The sequence below is a fragment of the Gastrolobium bilobum genome, unplaced genomic scaffold (assembly GCF_033153095.1).
Source record: "Gastrolobium bilobum isolate Gb01-03AN ecotype WA unplaced genomic scaffold, APGP_CSIRO_Gbil_v1 utg4095, whole genome shotgun sequence".
In the NCBI taxonomy this organism is placed as follows: Eukaryota; Viridiplantae; Streptophyta; class Magnoliopsida; order Fabales; family Fabaceae; genus Gastrolobium; species Gastrolobium bilobum.
Window position 1 is genome coordinate 333,969 of NW_026898132.1, and position 23,484 is coordinate 357,452.

The 23,484-nt window shown below is 34.3% G+C and overlaps 4 protein-coding genes and 1 non-coding gene across 5 annotated transcripts; 2 read left to right on the forward strand and 3 right to left on the reverse strand.

Moving 5' to 3' along the window:
* On the forward strand, window positions 1-6,897 carry LOC133313040 (probable phospholipid-transporting ATPase 4). The gene is made up of 11 exons (XM_061514346.1): window positions 1-88; window positions 710-2,652; window positions 2,808-2,918; window positions 3,210-3,486; window positions 3,573-3,661; window positions 3,789-3,876; window positions 3,970-4,179; window positions 4,452-4,577; window positions 5,486-5,584; window positions 5,769-5,960; window positions 6,052-6,897. Exons 2-11 carry the CDS (start codon window positions 833-835, stop codon window positions 6,712-6,714), a joined length of 3,675 nt encoding a protein of 1,224 aa, XP_061370330.1. The 5' UTR covers window positions 1-88; window positions 710-832; the 3' UTR covers window positions 6,715-6,897.
* A 631-nt stretch (window positions 6,898-7,528) lies between these two features.
* On the forward strand, window positions 7,529-12,209 carry LOC133313036 (casein kinase 1-like protein 2). The gene is made up of 14 exons (XM_061514342.1): window positions 7,529-7,818; window positions 7,921-7,961; window positions 8,266-8,335; window positions 8,449-8,597; window positions 8,683-8,778; window positions 8,870-8,940; window positions 9,485-9,546; window positions 9,644-9,707; window positions 9,790-9,874; window positions 9,970-10,096; window positions 10,245-10,327; window positions 10,412-10,475; window positions 10,698-10,840; window positions 11,498-12,209. The coding sequence occupies exons 1-14, from the start codon at window positions 7,743-7,745 to the stop codon at window positions 11,786-11,788; spliced, it is 1,422 nt and encodes a 473-aa protein (XP_061370326.1). The 5' UTR covers window positions 7,529-7,742; the 3' UTR covers window positions 11,789-12,209.
* Window positions 12,210-14,844: 2,635 nt separating this feature from the next.
* Window positions 14,845-15,186, reverse strand: LOC133313051 (uncharacterized). The gene has a single exon (XM_061514357.1). It carries the CDS (start codon window positions 15,184-15,186, stop codon window positions 14,845-14,847), a length of 342 nt encoding a protein of 113 aa, XP_061370341.1.
* Window positions 15,187-18,065: 2,879 nt separating this feature from the next.
* LOC133313039 (eukaryotic initiation factor 4A-10-like) lies at window positions 18,066-21,777 on the reverse strand. The gene is made up of 5 exons (XM_061514345.1): window positions 21,581-21,777; window positions 20,740-20,809; window positions 20,548-20,654; window positions 19,385-19,815; window positions 18,066-18,905 (listed from the first exon to the last, which is right to left on the reverse strand). The coding sequence occupies exons 2-5, from the start codon at window positions 20,805-20,807 to the stop codon at window positions 18,270-18,272; spliced, it is 1,242 nt and encodes a 413-aa protein (XP_061370329.1). The 5' UTR covers window positions 20,808-20,809; window positions 21,581-21,777; the 3' UTR covers window positions 18,066-18,269.
* On the reverse strand, window positions 21,063-21,173 carry LOC133313059 (small nucleolar RNA snoR98). Its single transcript, XR_009751760.1, has one exon. It is a non-coding gene; the product is annotated as a small nucleolar RNA snoR98 (small nucleolar RNA).
* Window positions 21,778-23,484: the final 1,707 nt, after the last annotated feature.

A 23,484-nucleotide genomic window follows, 5' to 3' on the forward strand; every position in this document is an offset into this window, starting at 1 on the left:
CTTTCTTCTCTTACTTTCTCTCTCTCTCTTTCATTCCTATTTGCCACATTGCTACGTTCCTCAACATGAACGGGGTCCCTCCCTTTTGGTGCGTTTCACTTTTTCCTCCTTAATATTTGTGTTTTTTAAATTTTAAATTTTTTAGTTTATTTTCTATCTGCTTTGTTTTATGAAAACTATTTTTCTTTTCAATTTGGTGGATTTGGTTACGACGAAACTTCCCTGTCATTGATTGATTAGTTAACACCTCTAGCTGGATCATCATTATTGTTATTGTTCTTTTTTTAAAAAAATAAAAATAAAAATCCGTAAAAAGAGGTTGGTTTCTTTCAGCTGTTTTGAACGCTTACTTCGGGTTTGAGACATTGTGATTTGTGAAATTGCATAAGCTCCTCGATTTGAATTCTCGGACTTCTCATATATGGGAATGGGTCACATGATCTCGGTAGTTGGTGTCGGGATTTTCATAACCTTCGTTTTCTTAATATTATTCTCGTTTTAATCTTCAGATTATTTTTCAAAATTTATGATGTCGGGGTATTCCTGGAATTTGTGGCTTACATTTGGATGTTTATGAGTATTTACGCATGAATTTAGATTTATGGGGTCGAAAGTTATATGCAGTATTGATAAATTATGAAGATTCAGTAGTATGCATACGAATGATCATCGTGTTTATGTGCTGAAGTTAAATCATTTTCGTGCATAGGTTTTAGAAGAACAAATTGGGGCAATGGGGCAGCTTTAATGGCTCACTAGATGCTAGATTTGGGTTTTGTTCATGGTGGATCTGTGCTAAATATAACTCTACATTGAGCTGAATTACTGCCAAATGGCACATGGGAGGATAAGGGCAAAGCTCCGGAGGAGCCATCTTTACACATTTGGTTGCCTTCGGCCTAGTGCCACCGATGAGGAGCCTCATCCACTTCAAGGTCCTGGGTATTCAAGAACTGTGTATTGCAACCAGCCTCAGCTTCATGAAAAAAGACCTCTATATTACTGCAGGAATGATATATCCACAACCAAATACAATGTTATTACATTTTTCCCCAAGGCACTTTTTGAACAATTCCGAAGGGTTGCTAATATATACTTCCTTTTGGCTGCGTGCCTCTCAGCCTCTCCAATTTCACCTTTCAGCCCACTGAGCATGATTGCTCCTTTGGCATTTGTTGTGGGACTTAGTATGGCAAAGGAAGCATTGGAAGATTCGCGCAGGTTCCTTCAGGATGTCAAAGTTAATCATCGGAAAGTTAATCACCATAAAGGCAATGGTGCTTTTGGTCCCAGGTCATGGCAGAACATTATGGTTGGGGATGTGGTGAAAGTAGAAAAGGATCAGTTTTTTCCAGCTGATTTGCTTCTCTTGTCGTCAAGTTATGAGGATGGGATATGCTATGTGGAGACAATGAATTTAGATGGTGAGACCAACTTGAAGGTGAAAAGATCTTTGGAGTCTACCTTGAGTCTAGATAATGATGAAGCTTTTAAGGATTTCACAGGAACAATACGTTGTGAAGACCCAAACCCCAATCTTTACACTTTTGTTGGAAACTTCGAGTATGAGCGCCTAGTTTATCCTCTTGATCCTAGTCAAATTCTCCTCCGAGATTCTAAGCTCAGGAACACTGATTACATCTATGGGGTGGTTATTTTTACTGGTCATGACAGCAAAGTCATGCAGAATGGCACAAGATCCCCTTCCAAAAGGAGCACAATAGAAAAGAAGATGGATTATATCATATACACTCTCTTTACTGTCCTTATTTTGATATCCGTTATAAGTTCCATAGGATTTATGGTCAAGACTAAGTACCAAAGCACAAAGTGGTGGTACTTACGGCCAGACAATATTGAATACCAGTATGATCCCCAGAAAATTGGAGTGGCTGGGATGAGTCATCTGATTACTGCACTCATTCTCTATGGATATTTGATACCCATCTCACTTTATGTTTCCATTGAGGTTGTGAAGGTGTTACAGGCAACCTTCATTAACCAAGACATTCAAATGTATGATGAAGAAACTGGGACTCCAGCTGAAGCACGGACCTCAAATTTGAATGAAGAGTTGGGTCAGGTAGACACCATCCTCTCTGACAAAACTGGCACTTTAACCTGCAATCAGATGGACTTTTTGAAGTGCTCCATTGCTGGTATTGCATATGGCATGCGTTCCAGTGAAGTTGAACTTGCTGCAGCAAAGCAGATGGCTTCTGATATTGAGGACCAGAATTCAGATCTCTCCAATTTCCCCATGCCTAAGCCCAAAGCGCAAGTTTCATGGGAACATGTTGGAACAGCTGAAGAAATTGAACTGGAGACTGTCGTTACTTCCAAAGGCGATGAGCATCAAAGGCGTGCCATAAAGGGATTTGGTTTTGAAGACAACCGCCTCATGAATTGTAATTGGTTGAAAGAGCCCAATGCTGATGACCTTCTGTTGTTTTTCCGAATATTAGCAGTTTGCCATACTGCCATTCCTGAGCTGAATGAGGAGACTGGCACTTTTACATATGAAGCTGAGTCACCTGATGAAGGGTCTTTTCTTGTAGCAGCAAGAGAATTTGGCTTTGAGTTTTGTAGAAGGACTCAGTCAAGTATTTTCATACGTGAAAGATTTTCTGCTTCAGGACAAGTGGTTGAAAGGTAAGCATTCATGAAAACTCATACTCATCCATATTTTCCCCTTTTCAGGGGGTCCGGAAATTTGCTTTCACCTTTTAATTCTTTCAATTCTTGTGTCCTTGTCTTTATTGGTGTATTTATTTTTTAATTTATGTGCTTTTGGGTGAATTGTACAGAGAATACAAACTCTTGAATCTGTTGGATTTCACTAGTAAAAGAAAACGAATGTCCGTGATTGTGCGTGATGAGGAGGGAAAAATTTTTCTTCTTTGCAAAGGGGCTGACAGGTTGGCTTACTGAATCTGTTATTCTTACCTATAGTGCTCATTACTAACAGCAGAATATATGGTGTTAATGACCAATAAAACCTTCTCTCAGATTTTATATTGGAATAAAGGAAATTGAACCATTCAAGCTTGTGGAGTTTAAAATCATTATACCACTAATATACATCATAATCACAGCAGCTCCCTGCTTCCAAAGAAGCTTGCAAAAACTTGCATGTATGCTCTCGTAGAGAGATTTTCAACACTCTCTTTAAACTTTGACATCCATTCTTTACTTGCTTGGTTATGCAGTATCATATTTGATCGGTTGTCAAAGAATGGGAAAATGTATTTGGAGGCTACTACCAGACATTTAAATGAATATGGAGAAGCTGGTTTGCGAACGCTAGCCCTCGCTTATAGAATGCTTGATGAGCAAGAGTACTTTGCTTGGAACAATGAATTTCAGAAAGCCAGAGCAGCTGTGGGGGCTGACAGAGAGGCAATGCTTGAGCGGGTATCGGAGATAATGGAAAGAGAGTTGATTCTTGTTGGCGCTACTGCTGTGGAAGACAAACTGCAGAAAGGGGTAGGCTTTATCAATCTTTATAGTCAATATATAATGCTGTTTTCTCTAATTCAACTCTTAAACTAAATTCAACCTTTTCTCCTCAGGTGCCCCAATGTATTGATAAACTTGCTCAAGCTGGTCTCAAGATCTGGGTGTTGACAGGGGATAAGATGGAAACTGCAATCAACATTGGGTCTGCCTACCCAAATTTATTTAACCTCATAACACTATTTTGTTTCTCTTCTAAATAATCATGGTTGAAGTTACTCAAAATTGCCTCTGTAAAAAAGTATGATGGAACTGTTTTTTCTCTGGTACAGATTTTCTTGCAGTTTGCTTCGACAGGGCATGAAGCAGATCTGTATAACTGCTACAAATTCAGATTCAGTAACCAATGATGTCAAAGAGGTACCTTTTTCATTGAGAAATATTAGAGGAGCTTATTTTTTGGACTTGAGTTTCATCTGATATTAGGCCTAGTTCTTTTATTCAACACCCCAGGTCATCAAGGACAACATTTTGAATCAAATCACCAATGCTATACAAATGATAAAGCTGGAGAAGGATCCTCATGCTGCGTTTGCATTAATTATTGATGGGAAAACTCTGACATATGCTTTAGAAGATGATATGAAGCACCTATTTTTGGGATTGGCAGTTGATTGTGCATCTGTCATCTGCTGTCGTGTCTCTCCCAAGCAAAAGGCATTGGTAGGACCTTTTTTTTCCCTTTTCAGTTGTGACTTTTTTTATTATTGGAGTTAACTGTGTGCATGACTGACTGCTCACGTGGATCCATCTTATTTAGATAGGAAGAGTTAGGTCCAGTTAAATTCATATGGATCCGTGAGTTCATTCGTGCACATTAGTTATTGCAATATTTCTGTAGGTAGCATTTCTCTAATGTCTCTCTGTATCAACTGTGAGATATAAAGTTGTTTGCTGTTTTATAGTGTCCTAATTCCTTAATCTTTTGGAGTCAGGTAACAAGGTTAGTAAAAGAAGGGACTGGAAAGACCACTCTAGCAATAGGTGATGGTGCAAATGATGTCGGCATGATTCAAGAAGCAGATATTGGTGTTGGAATCAGTGGGGTTGAAGGTATGCAGGTCAGTGGCATACATGACTGGCTCTTTAAGAATAATTATATCACACAAAACCTTTAATGTTGCAAGTTGCAATGTCATATGCATTATATTTCAGAAACAACACCAAATTGTAGTTTTATATAGTTTTAATATTTTCAAAATTAAGACTCTGGTTAGAGAGAGAGAATATTTCTTGTTTGTTTTTGCATGTTTGGGCTCCATTTTCAAGCTGGACACTGGACCAAACTACTTGTCAAGCCTTTCTGGAAGCTGTCTTGTGATTAGTGCTGATCCAATGCAGCAGAGAAGTGAACTTCTCTCTGCATCATCAAAAATTATTTGCAGAAATTTCTTCTATTAAATGAGGAAAAGGTGTCATTTATTTGGTTCAAATGAAACTTACTACCATTCTGGTGTTTTCTTAATTCTTTTTGTCATTATAATCTGAATATAGCTATTTATGATCAGTTTTCAATGTCATATGGGCGATGAATTGCAACCTTCTTCTGTTCATTCCATTGATCCTATGAATGCTAGAAATTCATGCTAACTAATGTTAATTGTGATTAATTTAGACATCGATTATTATATGTTAAATTTAAGTATATACTAGCTTTGTTCACTCTGACTTACAGTTTTTCTTTTGAATATGAGCTTGAAATAGGAATTTTCAGCTGATCATATTTAAATATACAAAATTAGTTGCTTTCCTTCATAGAAACAATTGACTAAATTGTCTGATTGCATTTTCAGATTTAGATGGTTAATCTCATGTAGAATAGTTCAATTAAATACTATGATTGGCTCATGTACTAGTTAATTGACATTCTCATACTTGCAAGTCAAGAAAATGCACGTATCCGTTTTTCTGTTTGGAATCATGTAAGATTTCTTCAAGTTGTGGACTCAGGCCAGTAACTTACTTGCAGGCGGTGATGGCTAGTGACTTTGCGATTGCCCAATTTCGATTTTTGGAGCGGCTTCTGGTTGTCCATGGACACTGGTGTTACAAGAGAATTGCGCAAATGGTAATTGATTAATAATCATCTTCATCATTATTCTCACAAGTTGGATCTCTTGCCTTTAATGTCTCGTTTGCTTTGCGTTCTTTACAGGGATAGAGAAGCATGTCATAGTTTGAACATTTTGTATCTTTCTATCATGACTTGATTCCTTTATTTCTCTTCTAAACTGATCTGTTAACGCGTGCAGATCTGTTATTTCTTCTACAAGAATATAGCATTCGGCCTCACCATCTTCTATTTTGAGGCCTTTACAGGCTTCTCTGGTCAATCGGTTTATGATGACTGGTACATGATTTTGTTCAATGTTGTTCTGACATCATTACCTGTCATTTCACTTGGCGTTTTTGAGCAAGATGTTCCATCGGAAGTTTGTTTACAGGTTTGATTCTCTTGAAATGTCTTCAATGTGTTTCATCAATGTTAGAATAATCCCAACCTATTTACGAGCTGTTGGCTGTTGCCCTCTGCAGTTTCCTGCACTGTATCAACAAGGACCCAAAAACTTGTTCTTTGACTGGTATAGAATATTGGGATGGATGGCCAATGGTTTCTATTCCTCCCTCATCATCTTCTTCCTTAACATCACCATCTTCTACGACCAAGCATTCCGCATCGATGGCCAGACTGCTGATATGGCTGCTGTTGGGACCACAATGTTCACTTGCATCATCTGGGCGGTTAACTGCCAGATTGCGCTGACAATGAGCCATTTTACATGGATTCAGCACCTGTTTGTATGGGGAAGCATAACCGCTTGGTACCTGTTTCTTGTGTTATATGGCATGTTTTCTCCTGTATATTCCAAGAATGCCTACCAAATACTGGTTGAAGCTCTTGGTCCTGCCCCTATTTATTGGACAGCAACCCTTTTAGTTACAGTTACATGCAATCTTCCTTATCTTGCCCACATATCCTTCCAAAGATGTTTCAATCCCATGGATCATCACATTATCCAAGAAATCAAGTACTACAAGAAGGACATTGAAGATCAACACATGTGGACAAGGGAGCGTTCTAAAGCCAGACAGGACACCAAGATTGGGTTCACGGCAAGAGTGGAAGCAAAGATCAGGCATTTGAAAGGAAGGTTACAGAAGAAGCACTCTTCTTTGGGTATTTTGTCCCCAACGTGACACTATTATACATAATTTAACAGTTTTGGGTATTTATAGGGTTTGCCGATTTTTTTATTTTTTAAATTTTGCCCCTTTTAAATTCTTTGCATGCTTGTATTGTTTGATTAAACGGGGTGCATTGAAGTCCCATTCACTACGTAAAGTCTTGGGAGTTGTTGTATCTTGTATGTAACATATTTACCTAGAAGAGTATCAGTGTGTAATTCTCATACCAAATGGTTATATGATTGAAGTGACACTGAAGAAAGATGAACTAGCTAATTTGTATTACTTTTTTATTTTGTTTTTTCTTGGTCTTGGGATTTTAAAGAAATTTTATTTGGGCACAACTTTCAGTTCGCAAATTTTCTTCCAGAATGGATGAAATACGCTATTACTAAATTGAATTAAGTATTCCATAATTTATGAAGTCGTGGTCGAACTTGAATTTGTAGGATAATATTTCTGTGTATTTATAAAAAATCTCATTAAGAAGTCCAATATTGCATGGTGAATTAACTTGTAGACGCGTGAAAACCTTACTTTCCTATTTTAAACTGGAGCAAATGTAGACTGAAATTGTGTAAGACTAGTAATACAAGATGCTCATAAACATTAAAATAATCATGCTGATATAACAAGCATAATAATTACCGTAAGCATCCGAATAATAATAAGCAGTTTTCGTTTGTTAAAATTTTCAATTTCGTAACTTGAATAATAAGGAAGCAAAAACAACGTCGTTTTAACTTTGAATTGGTTCCGTCTGAAAAAGCCAAAAAAGAAAAAAAAAAAACTGGTAGGTCGATGAATGAAAGCGCGAGGAGGGTGAGCGCGTGACGACGATCATTTCTTTCTTTCTCTCTTTGTTTTCAATAACTTTTTTATTTTCCAATTTTGTCCTCTGCTTTTTCCCCATTTCACAAATTTATCCTCTTCTTCTACCATGACCTACATGAGGTCGTAGCTCAAGTCTTCTTCAGCTTGTGTTTGATTTTTCCAAATTCCCAATTTCAATTTGCCAAACCTTTTAGGGTTTTGGTTGAATGGAAGCTCGAGTTGGGAACAAGTTCCGACTTGGTCGGAAGATTGGTAGCGGATCTTTCGGGGAGATCTATCTTGGTACGCTCTGCTTCCACGCTGTTTTCATTTTATTTTGCATATTTACTGTGATATTTCTGATTTTTCATTAATTATATTTATTTTTTGGTTATCTTGGTGAAGGTACAAATATTCAGACAAATGAAGAGGTTGCGGTTAAGCTTGTGAGTTCTCTGAACCTACCATAATTTCGAAAATTGTGTAACCTCTTTTTTTTTTTGGTGTTTTCAAAATTCAAATACTTTGTTGTTACTGAGAAAATTTAAGGAGTTGCAGAAATTAGGAAATGTTTTAATTGACGTAGGTCTTCTTGGGATATTGAATTTCATTCGGTTTTCTTTCAATTTGTTTTCAACACTGGACTCGTTGGTTGATTTTTGATGAAGTGCCTGGTAGTTGAAGTTCTTGGCATCTTAGATTTGTTTAATTGAGTATTTTTTTTCTTATTTTATTTTCCTTTTGATTCAGGAAAGTGTGAAAACCAAGCACCCTCAATTGTTGTATGAATCAAAGCTGTATAAAATACTGCAAGGAGGAAGTAAGCTCCCATCTCGGTGGATTTTGTGTCTTTTGAAACTCTTTGCTTATCATTGACTTCGTATTACTCGCTCCGCTTTAATTTTTTTTGGTTGGCTACCTATTATTTGGCAGATGGGATCCCGAATTTGAAATGGTTTGGCGTTGAAGGAGAATACAATGTCCTTGTGATGGATTTACTGGGACCTAGTCTTGAGGATTTATTCAATTTCTGTAATCGGAAATTGTCCCTCAAAACTGTTCTCATGCTTGCTGATCAGATGGTAATGTTTTTCTGTATCACTTAGACATCTTCTAATTTACATTCACTGATTTTATTAAAATGTCTCAATCCTTAACTGTTTGCAGATAAATCGAGTCGAATATGTTCATTCCAAATCTTTTTTACATAGAGACATTAAGCCAGACAACTTCCTCATGGGTTTAGGGAGGCGTGCAAATCAAGTATCTGTTTGATTCTTGCTTTTTCAATTTTATTTATTTATTTGTGTTCTCCTATGTAAATGTATCCCTTTCAATTTTTCCTCTTTTGCAGGTGTATATCATTGACTTTGGTCTTGCTAAGAAATACAGAGACTCCTCTACACATCAGCATATTCCTTACAGGTACTTTTATGTCATCTTATTCTGATTTTATGCACCAAGGTTGCACAGTGCAACTTCAAAATAGTTTCAACTTTTAGGAATTAGGTCTGGTATCTATTATTATGGCAAATCCTATATCTGGATGTTACAATTTGATTAATTATTTATGTGAGTAACTGACTATTTAGTGGGAAAGTTTTTTTGTAAAAGAGTAGCAACTTCAAAAGTGGCTACATCAAAAGATGTAAACTGGAACTATTCATGCTTTGTTGTTCCGGTCATTGGTTCTATTTTATGCACTTGTGATTTGTGAATATATGTTTCTTCAATCAGTGCATGACTCAATATTGTTACTTACACAAGTTCTTTAAGTAGTTTCTATCTGATGATTGTGTAATTAGCCTTTGTTTTATTTTAATTTTTTTTAATTTTTTTATTATCACTTGACATTATCTTTAAATTATTTATTTAAAGATCAAGATAGTACTTGATTTTTGTGGCTCTAAGTTGTCAATGTACTTTTGTGCGTTTTCTGTGAATTTGACTTGCTTGTAATCCTTTGCAGAGAGAATAAGAATTTGACGGGAACTGCTAGGTATGCCAGTATGAATACTCATCTTGGAATTGGTATGCCCTTAATTTCTCTCGTGATCTCTTACCATTTCTTATTTCTGTATTGATAACCATTGATTCTGACCTGTGAATGTTTTTCATGCTTTAACAGAGCAAAGCCGTAGGGATGATTTAGAGTCACTTGGATATGTTCTTATGTATTTCTTAAGAGGAAGGTAATTAGCTTCTGATCTTTGTTCTTTGGTATTTCTTATATTTCTCTATCCCCTACTATTTTTTTATTTGGTATTTCTGCAGTCTGCCATGGCAGGGATTGAAAGCGGGTACTAAGAAGCAGAAGTATGAGAAAATCAGTGAGAAGAAAGTTTCTACTTCTATTGAGGTATGATTATGAAATAAAAGAGTTTTGTTTCATATTATGTGTGTGTTTTTTTAGTTTCAAAAAATTTAACTGATTATGGATTGCTTCTTTGTTAGTCTCTCTGTCGTGGCTATCCCTCAGAATTTGCGTCATACTTCCATTACTGTCGGTCACTGAGGTTTGATGATAAACCAGATTATGCTTATTTGAAAAGACTTTTGCGTGACCTTTTCATTCGTGAAGGTTTGAGCCTTGCTTTCCTTTTTATATTTATATTGTGGGATGTATTATATAGTCCTTGATAACAATATCTTAATATCATAGAGACCAGATTGCCTCGTTTTAATGTGTCATTTCTCTTTTTTTGGCTGTTGTTTTCTTCTTGCTTCAGGTTTCCAGTTTGATTATGTCTTTGATTGGACCATTTTGAAATATCAGCAATCTCAAATTGCCACTCCTCCTGCCCATGCTATTGTAAGTGATGGTGTGCTGTTTCATTGCATTAACTGTTAGATTGTTGAGATTAGGTTATAACAGTGGAAGAAGTGACACTTGTAGGGTCCTGCTGCTGGGCCAAGTTCTGGTTTGCCACCAGCTGCTGCAAATGCTGATGGACAGTCAGGTAGACTTTTTCTTTTAACTTCACATCCCTGAACTATCATTTGACTACCTTGATTGATACGTTTACAGACAGATTGTTAAAGAGTGTGGTTTCATGCCATTCAATAATGTGTTAGTTATTTTGAGATGCTTTTTTCCTTTTTATTTTGTCATTTGACCTATCCTTTTCATACTTTTTTTATTTGTAACTCTTGCATTTTTTTTAATGTGGTAACTTCTGTAGGTGGGGAAGATGGTAGGCGTACTGGTTGGTCTTCATCAGATCCTACTCGTAGGAGAAACTCTGGACCTATTGTTAATGATGGAATCTTATCTAGACAAAAAGCCCCAATTACAAATGATTCAACTGGATCTAAAGATGTTATGGTACGTATATCTATTTGTGGTGGGTCAGTTTTTGCCTGTGAAGTCAGCATATTTCTTACAGAAAGTTCATAGATGATGGTTTCTTTATGCATTAATTTTCATAGTTCCTAAATACACATTATTATACCTGTCAAATCATTTCTGATTAAGGAAAGGAATATTTGTTAGGAGTATAGGATCGTTTTAGAGGGAAAAAAATATATGAATACTGTTTCCCATTTATCAAAGAAAAAAGAATATGAAGCTTCGTTTTGTTGCTTCTGGTGTCTTTTGGTCATGACCGGATTACAAAGTTTTGGCTGTATGTATCACTTGTTTTTATGTGCACAGCTGAAGCATAAGATAAGCAGGTAATGTAAATATTCCTCAGAACAAAGCTTTATGTACGACCTGTTATATATCATTCCCCGGACTTCACTTCATACCTGTATTAAGAGTTTTGTGGTGTGAATATATTCATACAGTGCATGTTATTCTCAGCAAAGAAAATGAATGTGGACCATGTGTAGTATTTATTCATGATTTTCTTTGTAATTGCCTTATTGGTTCAAATTCTTATCATGTTTGACATTTCCTACTCGTTAAGGTTATACTAGGTTATCTGTTTATATGGCAGTTAGTTTTCATGTTATGAATTCTTGTGCATGGTTTATGCAGTTGTCAAATTCTAATTTCTTCCGGTCAAGTGGATCTGCAAGGCGAGGCCCTGTCTCAGGCAGCCGTGATGCAGTTGTTGGCAGTGAGACTGAGCCCTCTCGTGCTACCACCCTGGATTCAAGTCAGGGAGCACTTCGTAAAATCTCTGGTGCTCAGAGAAGTTCACCTATCATGTCATCCGAGCACAACCGAGCGTCCTCTGGCAGAAACACATCAAACATAAAGAATTTGGAGTCAACTCTTAGAGGTATTGAGAGCCTGCATTTCAATGACGAGAGGGTACAGTATTAGCAGCTGCCACTCTCGATCACCTTTCTACTTTGTAAATTCTGAAAAGTTTATACCCATTTTCACAAACTACTGAGTGGAGTGTTGTCTGTGCATTGTGTTGAAGAAAAGTTGCAAACAAGTTGGGAATTATCCGCTTAAGTATACAATAAAGATATGTTTAGGTGGTTTCCTGACAAAACTAGCCTCGTAAAAGGCTTATGTTCATAAAATTTGTGTTGTACTGACAAATGTTTTGCTTCGCCTGTACTATCGTTTTCTCTTTTATTTATTTCATATTTAGTCATCTTTATGCTTTTTCTACCCCTTTTTTTTGGAAGGGGGTGGGGGTGTGAGGGATAAAGCACATCATTGTAAAATTATATATAAGATTTTGTGAGGAAGACGTGAACCTGAGTTGTGGCGTTATAATATAATTTTATCGATCGAAGCTTTCTTGTATGATGGTGCAGTAGAGTGAGTTCAAGGTTTTAAATTATCGCTTTGGATAACTAATGGCTCTTGATTGCTCTTACCCTATGGAGATATTGTTGTTTGTGTATTTGAAGTGATGGCACTACGAGAAAAAAGAAATGAAAAGAAAGAAAAACACCTTGTATGAGAGACACCCTGAATTGTGTGTAAATAAGAGAAGAGAATCAAAATATGCTCTGCATGCTGGTGATTTTTTTATTTTTCTTTTGGGTATAAGATATTAAAGGGCGTTTAAGGATTTGTTTGCTATACATGATATAGGATAATAACTGATAATATGAGGGCGGATAAAATTTTAATGCTATTAGTGGTGTGACGTCATCTAAGATATTATATTGAATGAAATAATGCCATATATGTTTGAGGATGCATGGATAACAGTAAAGAGGATAAAAATTAATTTTTTTATAAAAATATCATTTACTTCATTAATATATTTTATTTATCCAAATTTGTCTTCTTGTACTAATTTTTGAAGAAAACCTATAAAAATCTGTTAACCACTCAAAGTGATAATTCAAGTTGACACGGTACGAATTTGATATGAACATAAATACATTCAATACAAATATGATATAAATTTAAAATCAGGTTAAAACCTTCAACACGAATACGATTCGCTTTTTTTGCTGGTTACAAGACATGACATGACATGAATAATCTATTAACCACAAATTTTGTTACTTATTATTCTGATGAACACACATGATAAGTAACAAATAACCTGTTTACAACACAACACGAATATTCTATAAGAAAATTAATGCGGGTTAATTTTGGGTTCCCAAATTGACACGCGACACAATACGAAATTTTTTCGAGTCAATTTTTACCAATCTAAACACGATACGAATTTGAAAATGGTCTGACCCAAACAATTTTTTTTGTATCAACAGGTCGTGTTGAAAATTGACACCTATATTAACCATAATATATATCTAATAAAAAATAAATAGGTTTGCGTACAGAGATTAAGAAATTTTAAATAAAAATTCTAGATTTAATAGACAGTGATAAACTTAGGAGGGCCTTACAGGAGCTATTGAACAGAGGAAGCTCACGATAAACTAAATTTATATTTACATATGTGCGTTAGTAGTTTTATTTAAAAAAATAAAAATCATATGCACTATTTTTTTCTACTTTCTTAACTTTATATGCATTATTATATGAATAGGTATTATATTTAAATTTTTCTCTTGTATTGTATATTGTTTATATGTACAGATTAATTTGGAAAAGAATATTATGATTTTTTTTGGACAATAATTCAATTAAGATATATATTTGAAACTATAACCCTAAATGTGCAAGACAGTTTTAAATTTTAATAGAATATTCAAATTTTGTTATTTCACATAAATCGTGTCCTTTTTAGTGCTTAGTATGCAAATGAAGTAGTTATTGATGTTGCTTACCAAAAAAAAAATGAAAAAAAGAAGTAGTTATTGATGTGATCTGATTGCAGTCACAAATATAATAACATGGTAGTTAGGGTCAGTAAGCATAGTGTGATCAGGTATTACTGTACACTTATTCATTTTAGTTCACATAGATCTTCTTGATGTGTAAGTTTTGTCTTAACTCTTGTTTGTGTTGGGATCACATGACAGAATGACTCACAACGAATTATTTCTTTATCTAAGTGCCTTTGTTGATGTCTCTGTCTTATTCCTTACCTGAAATTATAGTATGCTTTCCATTCACCCATAATAGAAAAAGGGTTTACGTTTATCATTTAACATAATATAACTTCACTTTTCTACACACACATTAAAGAGGTGGAGTCCATATATTTTTCTTTCTCTTTCATCATTCCACTTTCTCTCTTCCTTTTGATGTGAAAGTTGGAAACAACACTTACATTATGTTACATACATAACACTAATAAAAACCATAGAAAAAAGCATAAAGGATATCTCCGGCAAAGTGTTTGTAATAGTGACTTAAATTGATTCTAATAGCTGCTAGGGGGATAAAATAGGGTACTTCGTGGAGGGCTATAATCAAATAAAATTTCTTAATAATAATAATAATAAGGGTTTTATAATTCTCATGTTGAAGGAGAATTGAAATCTCATGTTGTAGAGATAAAAAGCATGTGGGACTCATGTGTTAGAAAAAATTATATGTAAGACCCATGTCAGCACGGAAATCGAAGGGTGTGTAGAAAAATTGTAATTCTCATGTTAAATGAGAATTATAAAACCCTAATAATAATAATAAAATCTGTCAATACAATCTCATCAATTTTAAACTAATCTAATTGCATCTTATACGTTGAATATGCTTTTTTTTTTTTCTTATTATTGAGCACAAACATTCTGGTTTAACAGGTTGGATAAGTTTATCTAAACATCAAACATAAGATGGAAAAATGTCTATTTATCCAGAAATTTGGTATCCTCTGAATGCATTGTAGAACGTTTGGTGAGTACCATACAGGGCTGGGATTCAACTTTTCTAAGGATAGGGAATTTAATTTAAATAGATATAGAATCCAAATTAAAATAAGTAAATCACATCCCTGAAACAAAAAACATAAAAAAACAATAGTATATTACTATATAGTATATAACCAATAATCACCACCATCCATGAATAGCTTGGGTGTATGTGTTCTTGATCCACCTTAAACTCTTCCTCAGAGACCCTTTCATTTTCCCTTCCACAGAATATATTTTATAGCCAGCTACTCTTTTCTTTCTTTGCAACTCAGGGTCATTGAAGCTCCAATTTTTTGATGCTTTACCAATTGTGCTTTTCCCTTTATCAATCTTCACTTCCTTACCTATTTGGTGTGGATAAGCAGCATAATTTGCACTGTGAGACCTCAGATCTTGCATGCTTGTTGGGGCCACCCTGCCTCCAGTATAGCTTTCAATCTGCATATTCTCACCCTTGCATGATTTGGATCTGAATTCCATGATTGGAACAAGACTACCCAAGGATGAAAAACTGAGGATGTGTTGTTTTAAGGTTGAGAAAGAATGAAGTTAAAAGATTATGGTTGCTGGGTTTGCTTTTTCTAAATGTATTTTATTGGTATTGTTTATTACTTCTCTTTTTAATAACTTTATATAATAAATCTTTGATTGAATAGAAGACAGTTGAAGATGACCATGTTATTGATTATTTTGTCTTTTACTTTAATGGAGTCAGTGGGGCCAGCGAAGATTTCAACTTTGCTTAACACAGAAGAATTGGATGAGGTTTTTGGGTTTGACTGGCTTTCATAAGTGCAAGTGTTAAAATTGGTTATTATTTATATAAAAATAAAAATAAAAATTGGTTATTGAATCACAAAATGCAAATTAATGTAACCAACCTCTTGGCTAAACTTGAAATCTATCTAAGAAAAAATAGCAAACTTGTCATAATTGTTGGAGTTACTAATGACCTTTACAAAAATATTACAAAGTGAGATGAAGAAGTGGACTTTACTATTTCAACAGATTAATAGTGCTTTTAAATGCATATGGGTTCTATTTTCTGCCAATAATTGTAGCTCTAAAGTATTCTGCATTAATTGAGTAACTTGAGATTGAATTTCTCATTTGTCACAAAAATTTCATAGCATGTGAATTTGATGTTATGCGAGTAAATGGATAAAAAAAAACATAGTTGATTAAGAGATAAGAAATTCAAGTAGGTGAAACAGAGGAACGTCCCCCTCACAGCTGTTATATTTTTAACAAAACTCTTTAAGACCAATCTCAGTTCATAAAAAAGTAAACACTCTAATTTATAGTTAATTGTATCTACGTCGTGAATAGTACCCCAATGGTTTCACGCCACATGTCTGAGTCTTTGGCGTCAGCAATCTAGAAGGTGATAATTTTGACTTGTTTCCCCTCTTCGCTGCCATCTATCACTATATATATATATATATATATATATATATATATATATATATATATATAAGGGTTTTATTAGTGTTATGTAACATAATGTAAGTGTTGTTTCCAACTCTCACATCAAAAGGGAGAGAGAAAGTGGAATAATGAAAGAGAAAGAAAAATATGTGGACCCCACCTCTTTAATGTGTGTGTAGGAAAGTGAAGCTATATTATGTTAAATAATAAACATAAAATCCTTTATATAAACGAGAAAAAAATCTTGAAAATAGCCACATGTTTTTTTTTTTTAGTGCCAAGTACCATTTTCAAATGAAGAAAAATGACTTAAGTATGGTCTATTTATATAGCCAACAAAAATAAAATTATTGCATCAGCCAAAGGAAATTCGTACACAAAACTAATATATTGCCGGGGATTATGTCCTTTTCATAGCGCCAAGTGTCGAGACAAGAGACTGATTTCAATGCCAGAAGTTGCAAACAATTTTATTGGAAAGATTGCTTTCAGAATTTTGTACAAGCTTTGTTTCCAAGTTTTGGTAGAAAGTGCACAGTAACATTTGTTATTAGTATTAGCAGTGCGAGTACACTATTGAAGCAATCATCTTCAAACTAATTGCAACGGTCCGTCCCACTTGAAGATCTAAATGATAAGGAATTCGGCATACGTCTTTCTCAACCATACTTCAATGATTCAGCACCGAGGGCAATTTACACTGTAGATCTTGTTTTTTACTATGTTAGGTTGATAATCTATATGATGACTTGTTTCAGGGTTGGCGACTGAAAAAAGGCTAGAAGAGCTTGGTCAAAGAAAGCGAAAGAGCACTACTTCTTCTAAGTTGAAATTTGAAGCAAAACGTAAAGAGGAATTTGGCACATAGATGTTACATATTTTATATATTTATATATCAGTATGCTTGAATCGCATATGTATTTAGATAAGAATCCTGTTTAACCATGGAAGATGTTTATATTTAGTATAATATTTTTATGCTTAGACATGTGTGATCATCTCCTTATTTGATGCATCTAGTAATTTTAGACATCTAAACGTTAAAAAAAAAAAAAAAAGTAATCTTTGATATCTAATTGAATTTTCCAACAATATCTTTTAAATTTATATAACAAAATTAGTGTTTATCCTTTTAAAGAATATAGAATTGTGTCATTTTAGTCAAAACTACTGCATTTTATGACGAGAAAAACAAAAATCATGGTAAAAAAAAAGTGAAAAGTTTTTTTCAATTTAAATATTAAATAAAAATATTATTTTTAATTAAAATAACTCTCATTTAAAAGGATAAATATTTCCCTTATATCACATAAGTATACTTCAAGTTTAATTAATTTTAAATAATATAATAATGTATAGAGTATATTTAACAAATATATCAGTAAACATGACCAAGCTTTACAGTCAGACATATTCGATTCACCTGAATTTGAAAGATAAATGTGCATGCGTACAAATATTTGACACGTTAGCCGAATAAAAAAAAAAGTTAAAATTCCCATGCCACGGATCAAATTAATATATCGCATCTAGTCTGCATATCAAAACACTCTGAACCTTTAGCCCTTCTATTCATTTAAAAAATATGGTTAATGATCTCCCAGATAGGTTCTATTCATAAAGCAGTTAATTGAAATCTATTTTAAAATTAGTTCTTTATTCATAACAATATTTATAGGGATTTGATTTTCTCATGTTGCATGAGAATTCAATTCTCATATTGTGACGCAATTAGTGGTGGACCCCATATTTATTAAAAAAAGAAAAAGAAAAGAAAAGTTTTGCACGCAAATCGAAGGGTCACTAACATGAGAGTTGAATTCTCATGCAACATGAGAAAAAGTTTTCCCATATTTATAACCAGGGGATATGTTAAAACAGTTTTAAGTGGTTAGAAATTAAAGTGGACATACAGACTAAGACAAGAAAATAAAAGCAGGCTTGAACAGCAACCTGCTAATTAATTAATTAAACAAAATTTATAGAATCCATTACAAAAAGCATCATATCAGACGTCTTTTGATCTCTAATGGGTAAAAACAAAAAAAGAAAAAAGAAAAAAGAGAGAGCATAAGATAGTACTTGTCAAAAACAAAAAGGCCTGATGACTTAACAGAGAACACAAAATTAACTCATCAGAGCAAATCAGCAACATTTGATGGAAGCTCCTCTACACTCACATTGTAGAACTTCTGAATATCAGACAGCATTCTAGCATCATCCAATGTCACAAAGTTTATAGCAACACCTTTTCTTCCAAAACGGCCACTACGGCCTATACGATGGAGATAGTTTTCAGGTTGGGTTGGAAGGTCATAGTTTATGACCAGAGATACTTGCTGTACATCTATACCACGAGCCAAAAGATCAGTGGTAATGAGAACTCGTGAAGAGCCAGACCTGAACTCACGCATGATGATATCACGAGTGTTTTGGTCCATGTCACCATGGGTGGCAGAGACTGTGTGATCATTGCTTCTCATCTTGTCAGTGAGCCAGTCCACCTTGCGCCTGGTATTCACAAAGATGACACTCTGGGTGATAGCAAGAGTCTCATAAAGGTCGCATAATGTCTCTAGCTTCCACTCTTCCTTATCAACATTGACATAAAATTGCTTGATACCCTCGAGGGTCAGTTCATCACGCTTTACCAGGATTCTCACTGGCTTATTCATGAACTTCCTTGTAATCTCAAGAGCTTCTGGTGGCATTGTAGCAGAGAACACCCCAACCTGAATTTTGCCTGGCAGTAGCTGGAAGATGTCATAGATCTGCAACACCAACCAAAATATTCATAACCTCGTGCATGAAGCAACATAACACTTTTACCGGTTTAACAGAAGATGACTTTTATCTATATATTATGCGTGATCTTGGATTGAAGGAAAAGGAGGAAATTTCTGTATCCTGTCCATAGAAATATCGTATTTTTTTTTTCTTATAACTCCCCTCTCCTATCTATCTCATGCATGAAAATTAAACTAGACTGGATGTAATCAAAACATGATACCATATTAGAGACTCCTATAGAAGATCATGTTAACACTAAGTAGGCATGACTGCATAAAGATCTTGGCCAGTGAAATTTATTTCTTTGTGCTTTATAAACAAAAGGATATTCATGCTTCAAACTGCCAGGATGTTTACAAACAACAGAATTAGGACAGATAATGAGTACAGGACAGGCACAGCCAATGACAAATATAGCCTACTCAATTTAAACAAGTGGAAACTAAGCAAACCAACAAACCTGATCCTTGAAACCACGTGAAAGCATTTCATCAGCCTCATCCAAAACAAACATCCTTATGTGATCTGGGCGAAGAGACTGCCTACGCAGCATGTCAAACACACGCCCCGGAGTGCCAACAACAGTATGGACACCAGCTTGGAGAATGCGCTGATCCTCACGAACACTTGTCCCACCGACACAAGCATGAACCTTAACACCAAGGTAATCACCAAGAGCTCGCATAACCTTCTCAATCTGCTGTGCTAGCTCCCTTGTTGGTGCCAAAACCAAAGCCTGACACTGAACCAATCCATAATCAAGCTGCTGCAAAATTCCAGAACAGAATGTTGCTGTCTTCCCAGTTCCAGACTGAGCCTGTTGAATCACATCCAGACCTTTGCAGAAAGGAACAATTCCCCTTTGCTGGATTGCAGAAGGCCTCTCAAAACCTTCAGAACAAGAATACAATGTCACACACAAGATCTTGCAAAAAAGTGAGGCAAGAGTAACATTTATTCATTTAAAAGTATACTAGTAAAGCCCTCATGAAACATGTATTCAATTTCAGAACAATAAAAAAAATTAGAAAATAGATTCATTTCAATTCAATCCCAGTGGTCCACTTCGTTTAGTCCTTTTCTAGTATGTAATAGTTTTGAAACACCGGTAAATTTAAAATACAAAAACTGCAGGTATATATGTAATGAAAAAAGTTGATGCCGAATTTTATTATATTTTTGGTAGATACCAACTAGTGTCGAAGACCCTAACAGACTTTACTAATCTGGTTTCGATTTGAGCCTCTTCACCCTCTCCAAGAGTCGTAACTCTCAAAAATCAAACCCACGACCCTATGGACAGGTCAAATACTAAGGTCTAGTTGGGTCGTCGCTAAACCAACAATTTTTATTTGTACATTATCATACATGTCGTAAACTGTCCCCATTTGATACTTTTTAACCGAATTGGTATTTAATTTGTAACCTGATATGGTGATTGCACCGATAAAGGGTAGGAACTTTATAATTCCAACAAGGTAAATACAATAAACAACAATGTAAAAAATCAAAATGCATTGGATCTAACCCTGACTCCTTAGTATAGTTGCTTAATGAGCAAATGGCACCGTAACAGATATTAATAAGCACTTCAAATAAGTGGATCAATCTGCAAGTACATACCATAAGCATATATGCCTCGCAAAAGATTTTCTTGTAATCCCATTGCATCAAAGCTATCATAGACTTCGTCATATGAGGTGAAGAATTCTTGCCCATCAGTGGAAAGCCTGTATAGTTGATTTGCAAGACATCAAATTACATAAAAGTTACATGAATAAAGAATTCAAGCATTACGACAAGTTAAGAACCTACAGTTCATTCATCTTAGCATCATATTGACGAGCATCAAACTGAGTTCCTTCCGCAGCCAAACCTGCCATCACTGCAATAGGCAAAACTTCTGTTTAAAAAATAAAAAGAAAACCCATTCGTTCAAATACTCCAGCAAAATAGAAACATATAACAATGGGTAGTCCCAAAAATAATTCAGAAACAACAAAGGCAATGAATAATGATAAAAAATAATAGAAACAAGAGTGCCTACATTATAAATTTCCACTTTCCAAGAACATCAGTAGTTTGGGAGAGATATTACACTTATACATGCATAAGAAAAGCACATCTTCAACAAAGATATATGTAACAGAAGAGCCAAACTTGCAATCCACGCAGGAAGAAGTGCAAGCATTAAACTTCTGTTTTTCTTTGATATATGGAGAAGACATTCTAAAGGGCATAGAGGATACATACCATACCAAAAAATTAAAATCTTTCAATATCAAATACCCACTTTGCCCACTCGTCCAAGATTCATAGAAACAGTGCCGAAATCAAAGAGAAACAAAAAAAAAATGACTATTCAAATCTTAAGCTCATAACACTTAAGTAAACAAAAACAAATCAATCTATCAAAAATGCAGAACACAACAAACCCAAACAATCTAAAAATATGAACTTTTTGCCTGAAAACTGAACAGACCATCGAATACAAATCAAAATCTAATGGGTTGATTCGAAGATAATAACTTTGAAGGGAAAATAATCAGATCAACCTCAGATTCATAACAAAGATTAACTGATTAATGAACTGAACAGAGAGAAAATTGAGCGATTCAAAAAAACAGAAAGAAAGAGAAAAAAAAAACAGCAATACCTGGTACAACGTTGAAGGATTGGTAGTAAAATAAGGAAAAAGAGAAACAAAGGAAGATAACGATTGCAAAGTGAAACTCCTCGGATCTGCGCCGTGGAGTTGAATTGAAGGGGCGAATAGAGAGGGAGAGTGAGTGCTATATTCGAATCGACACGACAGGGTAAAAGCAAAAGCAAGAGAGATAATATTTAACTGATTTCCACTTTTGACCTTTCACATGCCTTCTAGTTGTGTGGTATAAATACATAGGGATTTATGAATATTATGTTACGTGATGAAATTTATATCATGTTACATTCACAATGCAAGTGGGTCTCACTTTTTTCTTATTTTTTGTTTTTTGATAAAAACTTGTGGGACTCACTTGCATTGTGAGTGTAACATGATGTAAATTTCATCATGTAACATAATATTCATAAATCTCAAATACATAATACATAAGTAAACAAAAACAAATCAATCTATCAAATATGCAATACACAACAATATCCTCTGAGTATTTTGATGTGATTGTGATCTATGTAGCATCGATACTAACACGGGACACGTGATACGATATGACACACGTTAATTCTAAAAAATGTTAGATTTCGACATGTTAGGACACATTTTGATATTAAATAAGTTTTTTAATTTATGTAGTGTATATTATATTTAATATTCAATAATTTAACAAAAAAATAAAACTAAACTTATAATATTCTCAATTTTGCAAAGAAACATAAGATATCCCAAATATTTATATTAAACTCAATAAAATGATAATCGTAATCCAACGAATCTAATAGTTGGAACTGAAAACTCAACGCAACGCAACCTTTGAACGTTTTTTTGAATTTCTATAACGCGTGTTGAAGTGTCGAGGAGTGTCGGGAAGTGTCGGACACGACACATCAAAATTGATTTTTTAAGTGTCGATGCTTCATAGATTGTGATCTTCTGGAAATCAAATGTTTTACAATAATTTTTTTTTTTTGGTAATCTAATGTTTTAGGATAAATTTAACTGATTTGGTCACGTTAAATTTTGGTGTTTACCAAAATCTTTATAGACATTAAAAAGATAAGATTCTATAAAAAAAAAAGAGAGTTGTTAATATATTTAAAGAAATAAATAAATACGAAATCTTTACGTGACAAATTTATATAAAACTTTTTAATGAGAGAATCTATTTTGATAATTTGTTAAATATAATTTCTAAGAAGCTAAGAATATTTATTTTTCTTAGTAGACAAGTTAAGCAAATTTAATTAGTAGTTTTTAAACTAATTTCCTTTTTTAATTGTCGAAAAATAAAATCTTTAACTAAATTTACTCATATTTCAGTATGAATTGCTTTTATTAATTAAATTCCAAATTTATTTAGCTAATAGTTTGTTTATGATTAATCATTGAACTGCATATAATTATCTAATCATGGTTCGTAGCAATTCCTTAATTAAGTATAAATATATTGATAATCGGGTGATATTTAATTTGAACGTGGCGTAAAATAATGTATTCAAATCAAGTGTAGAATTGTGAATTATTAAAAATTCATTTAAGATTTGGTTTAAAAATTCGAATAATTTCTTTGAAAAATATAGGGCTCATGTCAGAATAAAGAAGATAAAAATATTTTTTGTTTACAAGAAATTGAACTCAAAGAAATAAGAGTAAATACCATTTTGGGTCCCTAACAAAAATTACGGTCCCCACTTTAGTCCCTTACAAAAATAAATTAGTCAGTTAGTCCTTAACAAATTCAAAGTGGACCCATTTTAGTCCTTTTGAGAGACTAATATGCGTAGGGGTGGTAATCGAGACAGGGGCCTTGGGCTCGGCTCGTAAAGGCCTGAGCATAAAAGCTCGTGTTGGAACCAGGTTTGGACTTGTATAAAAGCTCGTTTAATAAAAAAGCCTCA